The 17,553-nt window shown below is 36.0% G+C and overlaps 1 protein-coding gene across 5 annotated transcripts in view; it reads left to right on the top strand.

The window, feature by feature from the left end:
- The window catches only part of SLC41A2 (solute carrier family 41 member 2), a 65,041-nt gene that overhangs the window by 15,305 nt on the left and 32,183 nt on the right, over window positions 1–17,553 (top strand). For all 5 annotated transcript variants that reach the window (XR_004239617.1, XR_004239616.1, XR_004239618.1 and 2 more), the window contains 4 exons: window positions 685–831; window positions 6,012–6,159; window positions 6,567–6,646; window positions 16,630–16,761. Coding sequence is in view for 2 of the 5 variants with exons in the window: in XM_032105906.1 (XP_031961797.1) it covers window positions 685–831; window positions 6,012–6,159; window positions 6,567–6,646; window positions 16,630–16,761 (507 nt within the window). In the remaining 3 variants the exon portion in view is untranslated. The remainder of the gene's footprint in view (window positions 1–684; window positions 832–6,011; window positions 6,160–6,566; window positions 6,647–16,629; window positions 16,762–17,553) is intronic.

Genomic DNA, 17,553 nt, shown 5'->3' with positions numbered 1-17,553 from the left:
GCAGTTGAAGCTCTTACATATAATATGTAATGAGAGGGAAATTACTCAGATTGTGCCAAAGACTGTTAGTAACAATGCCAATTTTATTTTTAGTAGCCACTTGCATTTTGCAGGGAGATTACTCTTCAAAAGTTAGTGTTGCTGTTTATAGGAAAAATTAGAAATTAACACCTTTAATTAATTTTTTTCAAATGTGTAGCAAGTAATATTTTTTATATGTTGTCTTGGGTTTAACTTATTGTGTAGCTTCTTGGTGCTAACTCCTTGATAGTCTTGCACAATATCAGATGTCAAAATATTTAATCTTACATTATTTTCAGCCTAGGTTGATTGAAATTTCATTCAGTGGAAGTTACCAGGGTTGGAAAATAATACACTTCATATTTTTTTCTTCAGGAAATAGTTGCATTACAATTTCAATAGTGCTAATTCTAGTCATTAGCAAAGTAGTTTATTGTACAGATGATTCTTGATTTTTTGTGTGTGTGTGCTCACTCTGTTTTTTTAAAATGTATATGTCCATTTTTCAAAATGGCTAAAACTTAAAAACACAGTCATTAATCAGGTGGGAAGAACAATCATTCTGGGAAAAAAGCACTGACTTCTTATTTATTAAGTTTGAAATTTTCTGTGGAATTACAGCAGTGGATACAGTTACTGTACTGTCTTCTTTGTTGAATTTAGGAGTAATAATGGTTGGAGTTATTGTTGGATCTAAGAAGACTGGTATCAATCCTGACAATGTTGCCACTCCTATAGCAGCAAGTTTTGGTGATCTCATCACCCTTGCTATACTAGCATGGATAAGCCAGGGTCTGTATACTTGCCTTGGTAAGTGTGCTTTGAAATCTGTATGACTCCCCAGGAACCTCTCTTGGGTTAGGAGGGTGGGAAGAAGGCTGGAGGGAGAGGTTCAGCAAACCTTTTAGTTTGACTGACTTTTTTGTCAGCATTTATACCACTTAATGGTAAATCTTAAGAGTGCAACATTATGCCATGATTTCTTTTTTCCATTTTGTTTTTTTGTGTTTTTCTTTCCCTTTTGTTTATTTTTTGGTTTTCCCTTTTTATTTTTATAAAACAAAACATGTTTTTGGTTTTGTACACTAACCTGAACTTTGGAACAATCTAGGAATACCTGAAAGACTTTGACAATAACACAGTACATACCTACATGTGGATTGCAAACGGTGGTAATGAAGAAACAAAAATGTGAAAACATTTTCTCACAGTGGGAAAAAGGATGTTAAGAACCTTATTCAAAATGAAATCATTGCTGCAACTAACTCATTCCATAGAAACTATTAAAAGTTTATCGTGTTTTAAAAGAGAATTGTAGACAAATGTAGACAGATAAAATACTATGTTGTCCATAACTTACCAGAGATGCTGATGTCATCACATCTAGTCTTTACAGCTGTGCTCATTGTCCAAACTTTTCATATGTAAGTATTACAACATCAGCCAGAAAAAGCATCGAATAAGACTCAGGCTACCATGGTGTGACTTGCAGTTACTTTTTTGGTATTTGAACTTTCATATTTAGAAAGTGTTAACATGATGTCAGCTTAGATGTATCAGTGTGCAAAGAAGTATTTCTTTTGTATTTTCTGTGGTTTTGTTAAATAGGATTGTTTATTTCATAGCTATATTTAAATCTTTCGTATTTTATTCTAATACCCGTATTTCTCAAATACTTTCTTTAAATGCTTCTTTCAGGGAAGTTTGTAAATTTACAGTGAAAATTGATGATCTTTTTTTAGCACCTCTTCTTTCTTTTCTTCTGATGAGAAAAACAGAGAAGAAGCCTCTATTTTCATGAAATTTAGTGTCCCTAGCCAATGCTACGGCTGGGATAATAACTAGAGTTTATTTCATTAGAGTCTGTTTATCTAGATTTATTGCTATGCCCCAAAATCTTAATAGACTGGAACATCGGGTTATTCTGCTGAAAACAGATTTCAGGCCCCAACAATTGATATGTTTGATTGAAATTCAGTTCTAAATTAGGGTTTATACTTATCAGTGATGTGCCAGGGAAGTTGGGCAGAAGGAGAGAGTTAGCTAAGATTATTGGCATATACTATCAACCTGGGTAGGCGTGGAGCTGGAAGTGGTTGTCAGCATCTAATCTCAGTTAGAGATCTCTAGTATCCCCTGTATAAGTGGAACCCACATGACTCAAAGACAGGAAATTGTTAATACTGAGTCTTACCATTTTTGAACAGCTTCTTCTACTTCTTTCCTTTCTAAAAAAAAAAAAAATTTAAGGTGTGGCCACAGGCAAAACTTAGTTGCACGTGTTGGTGTTTTAATAGTAGATACGTATGTAATTTGCGAATAAACAACATATATTATTTTGTACTGTATCTAGTACTGCTTCCTATGCTTTATGTAAATTACAGATTCTATGTTTCTCTCTTTCTAAAGAAGTAAGTAATTACTACTAATATTTCAATTTCTCCTATAAGATGCTGGTTTTTAAAATCTACCAGTCTACACAAAAAACACTCAACTCCGACCCCCCCCCCCAAAAAAAAAAAAAGTTGGGTAAAGAAACTTGGACTTCCTTCTTCCTTTCACACATTTCCAGAAATTTACATTTCCAGACACAGGTGTTCTAATGTGTCTCAGAGGAATAAAAAAGAAGTGGGTACAGTTTGAACTGATCCTTTGCTGCTTTTATAGCTGTCATGACCACTCACATTTTTCTCTGCAGCTGCAGTTGGAAGGCAGATCCCACATGTGTAGTGGTAAGGATCAATGTGCTTCTAAGAGTTACTCCAAATTTTCTGTCTATAATGTCTTCTGGAAACACTTCTCTTTTGGTGAAGTATGTAATTATCTAGTTACCACTAAAACAACTGCTTCTGCTCTTTGTATTTTTTCAATGTCTTTGTATTTCTTTTTGGAAACAAGAGAGTCCTTCTAAAGAAAGAACATGCCACAAAGCCCTTGGAAATAGGTGGTTTCCAAGATGCATATATTTGAACTATGAAATAGTAACAAGGAATAAGAGTATGGAGTACCTTCAGCTCAGGGGAGGTGTATCAAGTTGTGAATGGCAGGGAAGAGGCATTCAGACAATGATTAGGCAACAAGTTTAAAAAAGTTAAAGAATTTTTTTTATACAATGCATGAGTGGGATGTGAAACTTACTGCTGTGCTGTGTTAAGAGGACCAAAGTGATTTTAGAAAACTTTGGATAGACTAGTAAGAAAGGAACCCATTGAGGAGTATTGAACAGACAGATGCAGACAGAGACTTGAGAGATGAAATCCCTGGTGCAAACAACAGCAGAAGCTGGCAGGTCACGCTGAAAGAAGCATCACTCTAAACGTGTAATTTTTCTTTTCTTCTCTCCATAAGCCTGAACTGTTGACCACAGTGTGACAAAGGATATATGCTAGATGAGAACTGTGCCTCATCCAGCACAAATGTTCTTAAGAATGTTCTTTCTCCTTCTGTTGTTTCCCTCCTTTCTCAATGCTAAAATAAGAATCCCAATGGGAATATTAAAAAGAAACCTGTGGTTTGTAGGGTAGTAATGAAACTGGTGGCATTCCCTTCTGAACTGTGTTCAGAATTAACTATTTTCCCTGTATCAGCCTAACTAATGAAATGATCTGGAGCAAAATACATTTCTGTCTGTTCTCTGCATGGCATGAGTTATTTTCAAACAAGAAGTCTGGAAGGATGAAGATTATTTGTGTACAAGCTTTATGTTTGTCTGTTAACAGAGGTGTGCAGCCTTTGGTTTGATACATTACTTTATGTCATACCCTGAAGAGACAGGGGAAGGACTGTAGGATTTTTACCTATGCCGGGACCGGATGAAGCACCTTGTTTGGCCACCATCATGTATATAACTTCTTAAAGGTTCATTAGAGTGCTTTAAAAATAGTGGCAAAGTTATCAAACACGGAGATTTAAACAGTAAAAGGTCAACAGTTCTTAACAACTCCGTAAAAGGCGCTGTGTCTGTGAATCTTTGTTAAATTGCTGGGGGAAAGCACTAGAGGGCTCCCCAGGACCGTCGCTGGGACCTGGCACCTTTCCTCCAACAGAACACGAGAAGTACTCTGGAATAGGAACACCCAGTAAATTAAGGAATACCCAGTAAATGTGGAGGTCCGTGATGCCTGTCATTTGTCAGTAATGATCTGAAAATTTCTTTAAAGCTTTCCATTTTTCTCACAGAATGTGTATTTAGCTCCCGGATATGTTGAATCTGGGTTGAGAAGGCAAGCTGTGTGATTCACATTATTGTTTTCAGGTTCCTACCAGTTGTTTTGAAGTAGTATATTTCCAGTTTACCTCTAATTTCTACTAGAGGCTGCATTATTTGAGCAAGATTCCTTTTCCCATGTAAGCTACCTGCTATAAATCTATCAAAAATGGAGTGAAGTAAGCCCTAAAAGAGAAGCCATTTATTTTCTCTTCCCATTTCCAGCTATTGTAGCATGCATTTGCTTCTTCTGTGAATTAAATATGAAGAGGAAGATACCTACCCTTCCTTTACAGATGCATCTCAGGGTTAATCTTTTTAGGTTGCTATAGTAAGATGTTCTACAAGAAGAGTCTCCCATAGATTAAAAAAAAAAAAAAAAAAAGTCCCTCACTGTTCCAAAGAGTTAGACTGAAGCTGAGTATTCTCTCTGGTCCAGCTCTTAGGTTGCAGAATGAAGTGAAAGGAGGTAAAAAAGGCCCCACAAAGGAAGAGGGAAATAATACACTGTAGAATAATTAGATAAGGAAAGGAAAAAATTACTTCTCTTTTGGGCTTTGTCTTGTTCTCATTTTAATAGCTTTCTAATTTCAGTTTGCCCAGGAAAACATAACTTCATTTTCTGCTGGCTCTGCTGTAGAGGTTGTTACTCAATGCAGAAGGGTAGTAACTTCTAAAAATTCGACATCAATTCTTTCAGGAGATCCGCTAAGGTAACCTTGAAGTAGTAATTGCTTGGATTTGCAGCCATTGTAATAAGCCATAATGCATAGGTGACAATACTTTTTATATACCAACTACTACTCTTTGGTAAAGCATTTGTGTGATCTATATGAATTATTTCAGCCTGTTAATTTAAAATATATTTTGCTGTAAGAATTGTCTAAATTTTGAAGTTTTCAACAAAATGTATTTTAACATAAGATACATGAGCACACTTCTCATAAAACAAATATTTAGAAGTGGAATATTTGCACAGTTTACACATATATATTTGCTATTAGGATAAATTTTCTATTATTCACCTCACTGTTGAATTAGGAAGTCTTGGATCACTGTAGTAGCTTCTTTGAGGATGGGATTATAAAACCAAGTAATCAGAAAAAAATAGTGTTCTTTCTGTGGAAGCAGCTTTACAGTTTGCTTTACAGTCTCAGCTTTATGATGGTACTCACCAGTGTTTGCAGTTGTATTCCTATGAAATAGGATGAAATTCTCATGGATAGGTGCAAGCAGCAGAATTGCCTGTTAATTTTCAGACTCAGACTGGCTATGAAACAACTGAGCTACTGATATAAATGTCTCAGTGTTGCACATTGTGCTTGCATAATTTTAGATATGCTATTTCTGGAAAGATTACCACATTACCTGCTTTGGGAAGAAGGGAATGTACATATGCTAAGAATCTGGGTATAAACAAAATGCATTTTCATTATATTCAGTTTTTTTTAAAAATTATTCTTCAGTTGCAAAATAATGTTTTATATTCTACATTCTTACTGTATTTTTATCATAAAGCATTTTACAAAAATCATCTTCAGAATTTCTTCTTTGTACAGATGTCCTTGAGAAGATGAGAGACAATGATCCAGATGGCAGATATAAACCATGTTGTTTCATGCAGTGGTTGAAATTTCAGGTGTAATAGTAATGAAGACTATTAAGTTCCTCACTTGTATGGCATAGTTCATAATTTATTTTACAATTCTAAGTTAGGAGAAACATACAGGAATATTTGGAAAGTAAAAGGAGCTTGTTTTCTTTTTCTTTATTATTGTTTTAGAGACATATTACTATGTATCTCCTTTGGTTGGTGCCTTTTTTTTGGCTCTGACTCCGATGGGGATTGTCATAGCTGCCAAACACCCAGCTACCAGAACTGTCCTCCATTCAGGATGGGAGCCTGTTATAACTGCCATGATTATAAGCAGGTAGGTCTCTTTGTCTTGCTGCATGGAAGCATCTTGATAGTCATCCCATATCTCTGTATTTCTTACTTGATTGTACTTAAGAGGGATAATTAGGAGACTCTAGAATTTAGGCTTTAGAATTTTAGCACTGGTCTAAGAGATTATTTAATCCAATGAAAGTTATGAATCTTAAAAGTAGAGGAATTGGCTAATACTCTGTGGTCTTTGTTATACAAGAAGCCAATTTTAATAAATGAATAGCTATAGGGATGTTAGTCTGTAGCTCAGAATGAGGTAATGGCTCAGGGGAAAGATGAGATTAAAATTGTGGCTTGAAGATGATCTAAGTCACATTGCTATAAAAATTTTTAAATGCTGTTTAATGGTCCTGCTTGCCTTATTCCAAATATTGTACTTTTTTTTTTCAGTATTGGTGGCCTTATTCTGGACACAACTGTATCTGATCCTAATTTGGTTGGAATTGTTGTTTATACCCCCGTAATTAATGGTAAGACTCTGACAGGATTAATTGCTACTCTGTATCAATTGATATACCTTGTTTTGAGAATTGTCTATTACGGTAAATTTCTCTTGTGCTAATTAGTATCTGGTACATTAATTTCAAGTTTTGATTTTGATGTCAACAGCTGTTTATTTGAACACCTAAGAAGTGCTTTCTGTTTTTACAACAACCATTAAAACATGATAGAGAATGTGAGAAGTAGAAACCTCAAGTATGATTTAAGAAACTGAAAGTATGAATATTGAAGGAGTATATTCAAATATTAAATTATCAAGTATTATATTGAAGCAGTTATGGCTGGGAAAAATGTAGTTGAAGTTTTATCTCAAAGGATTTTTTTCTGAATTCCAAGGACAAATTTTCAAACAATAATTTACTATTGACATGTAATGTAGATAGATATAAACACTAAGAAGCATGCTACAAGCAAGTAAATAAATTTCTCAAGAAAAATGTGTGTTGTTTCTGATGATTGGTATGCACCTTTCAGATGTGTAGGAATGAATTTTTGAAAATTTGGTCCTTAAGTTTAGGGTTCTATCTTCTAATGATAAGAACAAGGCAAATTTTAGAAGAACAGTTAGTAACTGATTAGACTGGTGCAGTTTGAAAATGCTTTTCTTTCCTAGTACAGTACCCCAGGGTTGATGCCTGTTTAGCTTGCAATAACTATAATCACCAGATCTGTCCCCACAATATTGCTGTCTAGCTGTTCTTTCCTCTTTTCGTATTTTTCCATTTGATTTCTTACATTAATTTGCACTTTCATGTATTGTTATTAAAACCATTTCTCCAATTAACAAGAGGATTCTGTTTTGACTTAAGTTGGCCCTTGCAAATTCCACGAGCGTGTTCTATTCCGTTTTCTAAGCTATAGATTAAATGAATTATGGCCACTTCTTTTCCACCTTGATAATAAGATGTTAGTATGGTCATGGGGTTTTAGTTTTGAACCACATTACTCTGATATAATTAATTTTCCAGACATTGTTAATGGAAATGTAACACTGGGTACAGTGGATAGCACCAAACATTTTGATAAGCTTTCCTGTGGTTGAGAGTTAGTAGATCTATTGCTGCAAACATTACACAAGCTGTTCAGTTGGAGGCTTTGACAGAAGCATGTTCTTGGCAAATTCATGTTAGCCCTTGTTTTACAGCTTTCATGTCTTCTGGATGCTTATAAATGGTCTTTTTAATAATTTGTTCTAATTCTTATGTAGGAATATAAATTTCACTGATATACAGATTCTCTGTATCATCCTTTTTGACCGCTTTAAAGATATATTTTCTGTTTTCTCTATTACATCCCTCAGATATTCTCTAACCTCCAAAATAATCAGTTAGCAAAAATGATCACTAATACTTCATGGATTGTTCATTTAGCTCTCTAGAGGCAGTAAATTTAACTTAACCCCCAGGCCCTAGTACATACCTACTTGTGATCAGGTATCACCATTTTTATGAAGGCAGTAGGCAAAAGGAACTGAGTATTTCAATCTTCAGTGGAGCATGTTGCTTGCTCTACTTTCTCATTAAGGCCCACTATATCCTTTCTTCTTGCTTTTAACATGAAACATTTCTATGTTACCACTTGTGTTCCTTGCTAACTGCAAATTAATTTTTACACTTCAACCATTACATTTCCCTGCCTGTTCCTTGCCTTTGTATTAGCTCAAAATTGCAAGTACTTCCACCTAACTTTTGTGTGTTTCCATTTTGATTTCCAGATACCTAAAAGGCAAGGCAGACATGTTGATCTTCAGCTTTTTTCTGCTTTACACCTGTAACTTTTCTTATAGTAGTCCTTTTCTGGTAACCTCCTGGATTGGCTTCCTAAGAGAAGAGGATTGGTTTTTTTTCTTCTTAAGCAGGTGTACCCAAACCGATTAAGGCAATGCCCATGCATTCTTTTGAACTGTCTTTATGGGAAAAGAGCTAGCCAAAAGCTATATAGCCCTGGAGGTTTAGCTGACAGGTCAAAAGGTCTTTGAAGAGTTAGGCAGGTGTAAGAGAGGGAAAGCTGAGGCTGCTGGAGCAGGCAGGGAAGGAAAGAGTCTTTCAAGGAGGCTGGGATAGTGAGAGGCAAGCTTGACTCAGAATTCTAAGGATAGATGCATTTCTATTGGATAATATAGAGAAAATATGTTCTGTGTAGAGGATGCAGAGTTTTATGGTACACCTCCTGGAAAAGGAAACTGTAGGTTGGTAATTTTTGAGTTGCTGTTAGATTAGCCTCTCCTGGGTTATTCATAATTCTACTGACACCTTTTGATATTGCTGGTCAGTACAGTGTAGTAAACTGGGGCTAGGAAGTCCTGCAATTAAAAAAGCACATCTGTTGACACTCATTTACTGACATGAAAGGTGTGTTAAGGCACTTAACAGGTGGTTTTAAATATTACTGTTGCAGAAAGTTTTCTCTACCAATGCTTTCTTGGCCTTGGAATTCTCATTGTAAGCCTAAGTAGCGAAAGAAACTGAGGGTTTTCCCATTTCATTTTCTTTTACCTTGAAGTTTGTTGCTCCTATGACACAGAAATCCTGGGAGAAAACAACAACAGGAAAACCTGAAAGAAATATTCTTTTCCACTGGGAATGTGTCCAGCCAAAATTTGAGGACAGTTTCTAAATTTGTCCAGAATTTCACGCTGTCACTGTTTTTTCAGAGCCACTTGCCGTATCTTGAACACCTGAACAGTATTCACTGCAAAATGGTCAGATCTAAGGCTTCCTGTGCACCATTAAGTACATTTCATCTAAGTCCTGTCTAGATAGTTTGCTTATTCTTAGATGAGACAAATGACTTTAATCATGTCTTACACTGTGGAGCCATAAATACTTTAGTTTAAGAAATACTGGTCTGGAATTTGAGCAACCTCAAAGATTCCCACCCCTATTAACAATAACTACAAATATTTGTTCAAAATATTAAAATAGTTTTTAAGCAGAAAGGCATTTATAGTCTACTTTACAGCTGGTGGCCATACATATTTCACAACTGTTTTTTCCATTTTAAACACATTAAAATACATTCCTTGAGATGAATAATTATTTTTAATTCTATGGTTGGCTGGGTTAAATTGCATCTCTGCTTTTTGAAAATAAATAAATCATTTTGTTGTTTCAGGCAACGTGCAGACTACTTGAGATTTAGATGTCTCTTTGATGTACCAAAGTTCTGAATAAAATAACTAAGCCCAAGTGTGCCCGTGCTTCAGTCTGGATACTCAAGTTGATTGTTGTGTTTTCTCATGAATGGGATGGTTAAAATTTGCAAATCCTCTTACAGCATCACAGCATGTTGAATTTGGCTCAGGATTTGCAATTTGCGAGTAACCGAGTTCCTTTTGTGCAGAAAAAGAGATAATATCTTAAACAATTTTATGCTTCGGAATATGCAACAGAAATGAGCTAAGGTGCAGTTACCAGATAGAGCCACTTTCGTCTCCATTTTCATTGCGTGCTTATACAAAACATTGTGAGATATCTTCTAAGTATTTGCATTTCAGAAGTTACTGGGTAATAACTAACATGTCAGCAGACTATCCCATTTTTATGCGCCTTGAAGAATGAAAGTTTTGCAAATTAATTCCGAAAACACCTGAAAATAGGAAATACTTTATATCAAAAAACTTTCCTTTGCAGGTGGTTAGAAACAATACTTTTTACAGGTAACACAAGCCTGTCCTAATATTTCTTACTCTTTGGCTGTGCATACTTTAAAAGTATTTGCTATCTGGAGGGAATACATAGGTATCAAGGAATATGAGAAACATATATGAGAAAATTTAATTTAGAACTTAATGTATGCCAGTTGTCTGGGAGATGAAAATTAAGTTTATGCAATACCTTCCCCAAACCATCCCTTTTTTATCTGTTAGTAAGGTAAATTGAATGACAGACTTCCAGGTTTTTCAGAGAGCTTTTACTGTAAATTGTTTTGGAAAATATGGAAAAACCAACAAGAAACCATTCCTCCTCAAAAAAAAAAAAAAAACAAACCAACAACAAAAACAGCCATAAAAAACCCCAACATATTTTAATAGCTATATATTTTAATTTCTTCTAGCATAGTTGTACTTTGAGTTTTCCCACAACTGATTAGGATATAACCATCGTCTCAGAGAGTTGAACATCTGAAATTTGCCTCTGTAAATCACAAGGGAAAACATTAGTGTACCTAGATGGTAGTAGAGCAATTTGGCTGTGTAGCAAATTAATTTTTCTGCATCCTGAATTGGAAAGAATGTGTTAGTCTCAGAAGGCAGCTTTACTATATGAGAACTTTATAATTCAGTCTTTATTTTGGCATGAATAAGGAGGAGAGTTTTGATTTCTTTTACTTACTTTTGATGCATTATTGTGTGATAGATTTATTACCTTTTAGTTGCTAACCTGTACATGTAAATCTGCATATATACTTTTATAGTGTGTGATTTTTCTTTTAAGTCTTACTTGTAAATTTTTTAGGAGATTTCAGTAATCATTGTGTAGTTTTCACAACACAATTATATCCAGAGCATTTTCATTTTTTGACAGTCAAGGAACAATTTTTTATTAGTCATAGGAAAGAAATTATTTATGAGTGAAATCAAACATGGAATGTAATAGTTGCATATATAATAAAGACTTCTCTTAAAAAACATCCATCTAGGGAAAGCTAATATTTTCCATCTGTTTTCCCTCAAACATTTGTAAGTATTAAAAGAAATGCTACAAAGTAAAATGGAAGATGGACCAAAAAAAGCCCCAAAAACATAAACAGGTGGCTAGTTAATTTTCTAATCTAAGTATTTCACTTGCATAAAACAGGATTTTTAAAGTTAATGGTAGAGATGTCAGGGAAAAAATTCATCTTGCATTTTCTGAAAGATAAGAAGATTATTCCAGAATTTAGAGCTTTTGGTCACCATTGTAACTGAGAGTCTTTTGCTTCCTTTTCATTTCATTTTTATGATGCAGATGTTGAACTTCAAAAAAGCCTGTTTGGCAAAACTGACTATTTTGAGCTATGGATTGTGCTCAGGAGTGTGCAAAAGTGAGAATCTTCTTGCCTTCCTTCTCTTGATAGATAGACAAGAAAAATCAGTTTGGGAATTATGTTGGCCTAATTCTCCCCTTATGTAGATATTAATTGATTTTGGTCCCATTGCACAAGCTGTATTATAGATACTTGGGAACAACACAGTATTCTGTGACTGATTAATCTCTCTCCATAGAACTGGTTTTCTAAAAATTTTTAATCACAATGATTTGCTTTGCCTGTTCTTACAGAATTTTTTGTGTGCCCCATCATGCAAATATTTACATTTTTGTGAACAGTTATGGCTCTGGTCATTAAAGCTGAGTATGTTCACTTTTTCTGGTGCTCTCAGTACTTTCATAGGAGGCAGTTTTCTAAAGGAACAATTCTTTAGTTATATGTATTTAAGGAAATGCACAAAAATAAGAATGAGATGGGGACCTATGGGAAAGGAAGGGACTTCATACATAAAGTAGTTGAATACTGCTCTGAAAAATTTAGGTTGTCTGTTGTACTGTTCTCCCCTCACACTAAACAAGTACCTGAAACCAGATTTTTTACTGGTTAGTTATGACATGGTGCATGTGGTTATCCTGCTGAGATGGAGAACTTTGCACTTCCTTTTGTTGAATTTCAGGAGATTTCTCTTGACCCAGCTCTCCAGCCTCTCCAGTTCCCTCTGAATGGCGGCACAGCCGTCTGGTTTATCAACTACTCCTCCCAGTATTCCCTGGAAAATCTTACTCTATTTATCAAAAAGTGAGATGTAAGATCCGGGGAAAAATACAGTCCGATGTGTTACCCCAGAGCAGTGGATGATCTCAGACTGATCTGCATCAGCAAGATCCTTTGAAGTATTCTTTAAGACTCATTGATGTAAAGTGCTTTAATGTGGTTTTCTGAATAGCATGGTTACTTCTATTATTAGAAAAAATTCTTTTTACCAGATGATGAATCATGCCCATAGGCCTATTTGCAAATACACGACATGGTTTTGGCTCTACTTACAATATGGGATTCTGTGCTTGTTAGACAAAAGAGCTGTGATAACAATTCTTAGAAGAAATGTTCTTGCTTAGCCCTTAACTGCCTTGATAAAATGATGAGGTTTTTAATTTTCTTCTAAAGTTTTAAGTCAGTGCGACATCCTTCTCACTTTAGCAGACAACATCTCTTCTGCTCATTGACAAAGCAACGCTCTCATACTGAGGTTAAACACATTTGCTGTTCTGAGAGGCATGAAGTAATAGTTGCTGGATTTTACTTTTGAAACAATTGTTTTCCCCTATGTTCTAGTTCTTGCAAAAATGAAAGGAAACTGAAGAAGTAAGTCTTCACAAATTCAGTATTTGCTATGATGACGACAGTAGTGTTTTCCAGGAGAAAAAATGTCTGGATTAATCAAACGTTCATGGAAACAGTCCTCATATACATCTACAGAGCTTTTAATAATATGAGCAGCTACTGAGTATGTGACCATTTTATACATTTAGAAGATGCTGAGACATTATCAGTTTTATGTATCGACATCTTGCCAACCTACGCAGTTTTATCTGTTTTCTGTTTCTTCCAGGGGTCTGATCAGTCTGGTATAGCTGAGATGGTAACTGCACATGCACAGTAGCTGCTGTTACCAAACAGACTGAGTATCTCTGTACATATCCAAGTGATTCAATGCAAGAACAGCCTTATACGAGTCAGTCTGTGACCAGCAGAATGAAACCTGATTCTGTTCTCATTTGTATCCTGAGGTTTTTAGACAGCCTTTCCAACCTGCAGTGTTCCCTATTGCCTTGTGTCCCTGCTATACCCGCTGCTCACAACATTCTCTCCATTTTCCCTCTGCTTTCATTGTCATTCCTCTTCTGTCTCACTGAGCTGTTGGCTGAGCAAGAGGCATCATGCTTTATTCCAAGCTGAGTGCTGACTGGCCAGCTGGCCTGCTTATGCTTATGCCATTAGCTATATAACTCATACTACTGTCTTTGTCTCACTGAGGACATGCGTTTGGATCTTTTCCTTTATTTATCTAGTCACTGTTTCGTTTTTGGTAGATTCTTTAACCATACTTGGAAGTAGTTAACATGTCTGTCCTCATGTCAGGCATGGTTGAAATTGGCCCAAAGGTTCAAAAATAATTAGAAGAAGGAATTGGTAGGTGAAGGAACAGAACTAAATTACAGTATCACTGCTGCTGTCGCCACCATACATTGTTGGCTGGCTGAGACTGAGCAGGATGTATGGATTCTAGAAGCACTTACACTTCACTATACCAGGCTGTCTTCTGTGAGTTAAAATTACACTACTAATATTAGGTTATTGAGGCTCAGACAAATAAAATTTAAAATAATCTTACTGAACATACAAATACTGCATTTCCAGTTAGCTAAAATAGATTGTATATGTTCAACTGAGCTGTAACTAGTTACACCTCCTGAAATCACACTCCATACTGGCTGTTCTGGTTAGCTTGTCAGCTTCCTTTGCAGAGCAGCTGTCAGCTTCCTTTGCAGAGCAGCTATCACCTCCTTTACCAGTATTCCATGGCTGGCCAGTTTGTTTTAGAACCACTTTTAATACTTGACAGTAATTTCTTGCTATCTGCATGAGCAATAGGGCTTGGGGAATACTTTCTCCAAGTGATGGTTATGAAAGTGAAAAGATTTGTCATTAATAGCTATCCATCAAAGGATTGACAACCAATCTTACACCTTCTTTCACAGACTTGTCAGTGTCTGTTGTCCAGACAGATTTTTTAATCACCATTTCAAATGGACTTATTTCCATTTTCCTTAATTCTTTTATCCCATTCATTTTCCCATGTTATTAACTAGGGAAAAAAGTCCAGAGCATTTATCATATTTCTCAGTGCCTGAATTTGTTGAAGCAAATAATTAGCAGTCACAAAACGAAATTACAGACATCCTAGGAAATACTTAAAATCTAGAGAGTTGTGCCAAAGTGGTTTGTAGTTGCATTGCTACAAAACTCAAAGCAGCCCTATGTCCTTCTGTCCTTTATTTCTTTCTATAGTGCTATCAGAGAAGCAGATAATGACAGAATATTTTACTAATTTTTTCTCTTAGTATTGTTGTGAATATATCAGTTATTGCATTTGTTAGCCTGATGGTGATTACCCAGATTGCCTTTATGTTCTCTTTTTTAGCAGAAACTGTTTCATATTTTCCAGTCCTATGGCACCATCCCCAGCTTTGTAGCTCTGTTAAGAAGTGGTTTTACATAACAGCTTTTCCATAATTCAGTTGCAGAAATTATCTGATCCCCATCCAAATGTAGTGCATTGATCCTTAATTTTATTTCTGCCTCTCTTTCTGTACCTTAATCTCCTTAGTCAGAAATCTCTAATTTATTGTTCTCAATCGAAGCACAGACTTTGAGTCCTACTTAGATTGGTTTTAATCTTTTTAAACTTCTCGTAGTTTAGATAAATCCCTTACTTTGCTACTTTTCTGTAGTTCATCTGAAAAAAGAGCTACTGTTATTTTAATTTTCTTTGCAAACTCTGACTCAACCTTTTGGTAGTTCATATTTTATCGCTGTAACTTCTGACTGGGAACATGCATTTCCTAATTTGTATCTGAAGTTTTTGCTTAAAAGATGTACTTCCACGTTGGGTTCAGCCATTTACTGTCTTTAAGCAGTGGTGAGGCAGGACATCTTCTTTCAGATGTCAGTATTAGATCTCTGTGCTAACCCGTCCGTAGTCACCAAAAGAATTTGGCAAATAGTGTCTCCTGGTCACCACAAACACTTGTTTTGCAACCAGACAAAGCCCTAAGCATCAGATAAACTGATTCTACTAATAACAATAAACAAGGCCTTTGTCCTGAAGTGGGGACAAGATCTGCATTTCTTCTGCTTCTTCTCAGACCAACCCATTGTTGTGTAGAGCATCTGAAGAGGGGGAAAGAAAAAGCATGTGCCTGATATGCAAGTAGACAGCTCGAGTATATAGGAGGGTTTCATGTCACTGCATTCTGCAGCGTAGATATAATGAGTTGTTTTAGTTTTGTGTTCATTGAAGTAAAAATTCATCGAACATGAAACAGCCCAGAGAGGAAGGAACCTTGAAATGTCATCTGGTCTGACCTTGTGTGAGAAAGGGAGCCTAGATGAGATTTTCTAGCACCTGGTCCAGTCACATCTTGAAAACCTCCAGTGAAGTGGACTCGACCACATCCCTGAGGTGGTTGTTGCAGGGAATGATTGTTCTCACTATAAGAAATTTCTTTCTTATATTGAGATGAAAGCTCTGCTGCTACAACTTGTGCATACTGCCACTTACAAGAAAGAAAGTAGAATCTCCATCACTACCATTCTTTTAAAAATCAGCTATTCAGACACTCATCTTGTTCTTTCAGCCTGAATTATGAGTGACAGAAGACTGTAGTTACTTATGCTTTGTGTGAGAGGGGAATGAATATATTAACTCTTGAAGCCTTTTCTGGTCCTGTGGTTGTGTGTGTGAAATCTGCATTTATGTTTGTGGTAGTGAGCTGCTTTTGTTACTTACGCTGGCCTGGAATAATGACCTAGGGAGGTAATCCAGCAGTGGCACAACAATGTCATACTTCTGCTGTTCCAAGAGGGGTTTCCAAAGAAGAGGCATAAAAGGGAGTTTCACTTATGAGAAAGCATAAGATTGAACCTTTTGGAAGGTTTTTTTTGCACTTACCATGATACAAAACTAATCTCCAAATACCCAGTGATACACTAAACTGTAACCCACATTTTTGGACTTACTTTAACGATTTGTAGCCTCTCTGTAACTAATATACATTCTAAAGATATTTTTCATTTTGACATTTGTATGTAAGGTACTGTGATAAACATAGAGGAAATTGGTAAATCTGCAAAAATATTACCTACTAGAGGAAAAAAATAGCTGAAACCTTTTCATTGGTTCCCTTTTGCATTTCAGGTATTGGTGGCAATCTAGTAGCTATTCAAGCTAGCAGAATTTCTACCTACCTCCATTTACATAGCATTCCTGGAGAGCTGCCAGAGGAAGCCAAGGGTTGCTATTACCCATGCAGAACATACTATGGTACAGGTATGTATTTAGTCAGTTAAAAATCCTGTCTCACATCTCTTTACCCCTGTATGCCATACTGTGCCACCAGTGAGAAATGGCAATGAACTGAGCTTGCTGTGTGCTATTCAAAGGCAGCTGAGGCTTGGCAGTTTCCTTTGCCTGCAGCTCTTTGCCTGTGAGAATCACAAGAATCTCCCTGAGGACTGGGTGAGTAGAGAGGAGCATAGAGAAGGATGTAGCCCTGCAAGGGTTGAAGATAAGGGCTGGTGGGGCAGGACACTGTGATACCCACTCAGAAGGGTTTCAGCCTTCAACTTTCCTTAGCTTCTCTACCAGCTCCTAACTTTTGTCTGCCTTCAGAACTTCAAACCAATTTCCTGTTAGGGCCAACCATTATATCAGACATTATTACTAAGCCAAATCCCTGCTTTCTATTTCCAATTTGCCATTTTCTTACTAGATTTTTTCTTCACAGCTTATTCCTCCCATGTATTTCCCTCTCTCCTAATGATGTAGTAACTGTGGTGAAATGTGATGTGTCACCACCATGTATAACACTTTCGTATTTATTAAATGAATTGAAACAGATGTGAAAGTGGTAAATGTAGGATTACTTTTTAGAAATATAAGGTACTTTTGAGAATGTCTTGAATATGGAGTCCAAAAGATCCTCTTTCTTAGTAAGACTTTAGGAGCTCCAAAAATGTAGATGGTATTACATGAGTACAGAATGAAGGCAGTTTGCACCCTTTTCCAGAAGGGCTCTGCTTACCTTTTCTGGAAGGCAGTGAAATTCCTCAAGGAGTCTTT

Source organism: Corvus moneduloides, chromosome 4, assembly GCF_009650955.1.
Source record: "Corvus moneduloides isolate bCorMon1 chromosome 4, bCorMon1.pri, whole genome shotgun sequence".
In the NCBI taxonomy this organism is placed as follows: domain Eukaryota; kingdom Metazoa; phylum Chordata; class Aves; order Passeriformes; family Corvidae; genus Corvus; species Corvus moneduloides.
The sequence above is the reverse complement of the archived record's forward strand: the minus strand, read 5'-3'. Positions and strand labels throughout refer to the sequence as shown.